Raw genomic sequence first — 1,341 nt, forward strand, 5'->3', positions numbered from 1 at the left:
CCCCATATAACCCCATATAACCCCATATAACCCCATATAACCCCATATAACCCCATATCTCTCCCGGCAGCCATCTTGTGCCCCCCCCCCCAGGCCCTGGATCATGGCGTCCTATGGCCCCTGTTGCCCCGTTACCCCCCGGGGGTCGTGGTTCATTTCCGGTGTTTTGATGGTTTTTACTTCCGGGGGTCACCGAACCGGACGTGTGGGGTGGGGGGGAAATGGACCGGAACCGGCCCGGTGTGCGATGATGGAGGTAAGGCCTAAAAACCCCATAGAACCCCATAGAAACCCTATAGAAACCCTATAGAAACCCTATAGGATCCCATTGAATCCCATTGAGTCCCATAGGATCCCATTGAGACCCTATAGGATCCCATAGGGCAGCATAGGACCCCATAGAATCCCATAGAACCCTATAGAAACCCTATAGGATCCCATAGAAACCCCATTGAATCCCATAGAAACCCATTGAATCCCATTGAAACCCCATTGAATCCCATTGAGTCCCATAGGATCCCATTGAGACTCTATAGGATCCCATAGGGCAGCATAGGACCCCATAGAACCCCATATAATCCCATAGAAACCCCATAGAACCCTATAGAAACCCCATTGAATCCCATTGAATCCCATTGAGTCCCATAGGATCCCATTGAGACTCCATAGGATCCCATAGGGCAGCATAGGACCCCATAGAATCCCATAGAACCCCATAGAAACCCCATAGAACCCCATAGAATCCCATAGAAACTCCATAGAACCCTATATAATCCCATAGAAACCCCATAGAAACCCTATAGAAACCCCATTGAATCCCATTGAGTCCCATAGGATCCCATTGAGACCCTATAGGATCCCATAGGGCAGCATAGGACCCCATAGGATCCCATAGAACCCCCATAGAACCCCATAGAACCCTATAGAAACCCCATTGAATCCCATTGAGTCCCATAGGATCCCATTGAGACCCTATAGGATCCCATAGGGCAGCATAGGACCCCATAGAACCCCATAGAACCCTATAGAAACCCCATAGAACCCTATAGAATCCCATAGAAACCCCATAGAAACCCTATAGAATCCCATATAAACCCCATAGAAACCCCATAGAACCCTATAGAAACCCTATAGGATCCCATTGAATCCCATTGAATCCCATTGAGTCCCATAGAAACCCCATTGAATCCCATTGAGTCCCATAGGATCCCATTGAGACCCTATAGGATCCCATAGGGCAGCATAGAACCCCATAGAACCCTATAGAACCCTATAGAAACCCTATAGGATCCCATAGAAACCCCATTGAATCCCATTGAGTCCCATAGGATCCCATTGAGA

The 1,341-nt window shown here is 48.4% G+C and overlaps 1 protein-coding gene across 1 annotated transcript in view; it reads left to right on the plus strand.

The window, feature by feature from the left end:
- The window catches only part of LOC107307140 (complement factor B-like protease), a 2,608-nt gene extending 2,320 nt beyond the window's left edge, over window positions 1-288 (plus strand). The window contains exon 3 of the mRNA XM_015850581.2: window positions 71-288. Within this exon, the coding sequence (XP_015706067.1) occupies window positions 71-267 (197 nt within the window). The 3' untranslated portion in view covers window positions 268-288. The remainder of the gene's footprint in view (window positions 1-70) is intronic.
- Window positions 289-1,341: the final 1,053 nt, after the last annotated feature.

This window comes from Coturnix japonica, unplaced genomic scaffold (assembly GCF_001577835.2).
Source record: "Coturnix japonica isolate 7356 unplaced genomic scaffold, Coturnix japonica 2.1 chrUnrandom492, whole genome shotgun sequence".
In the NCBI taxonomy this organism is placed as follows: Eukaryota; Metazoa; Chordata; class Aves; order Galliformes; family Phasianidae; genus Coturnix; species Coturnix japonica.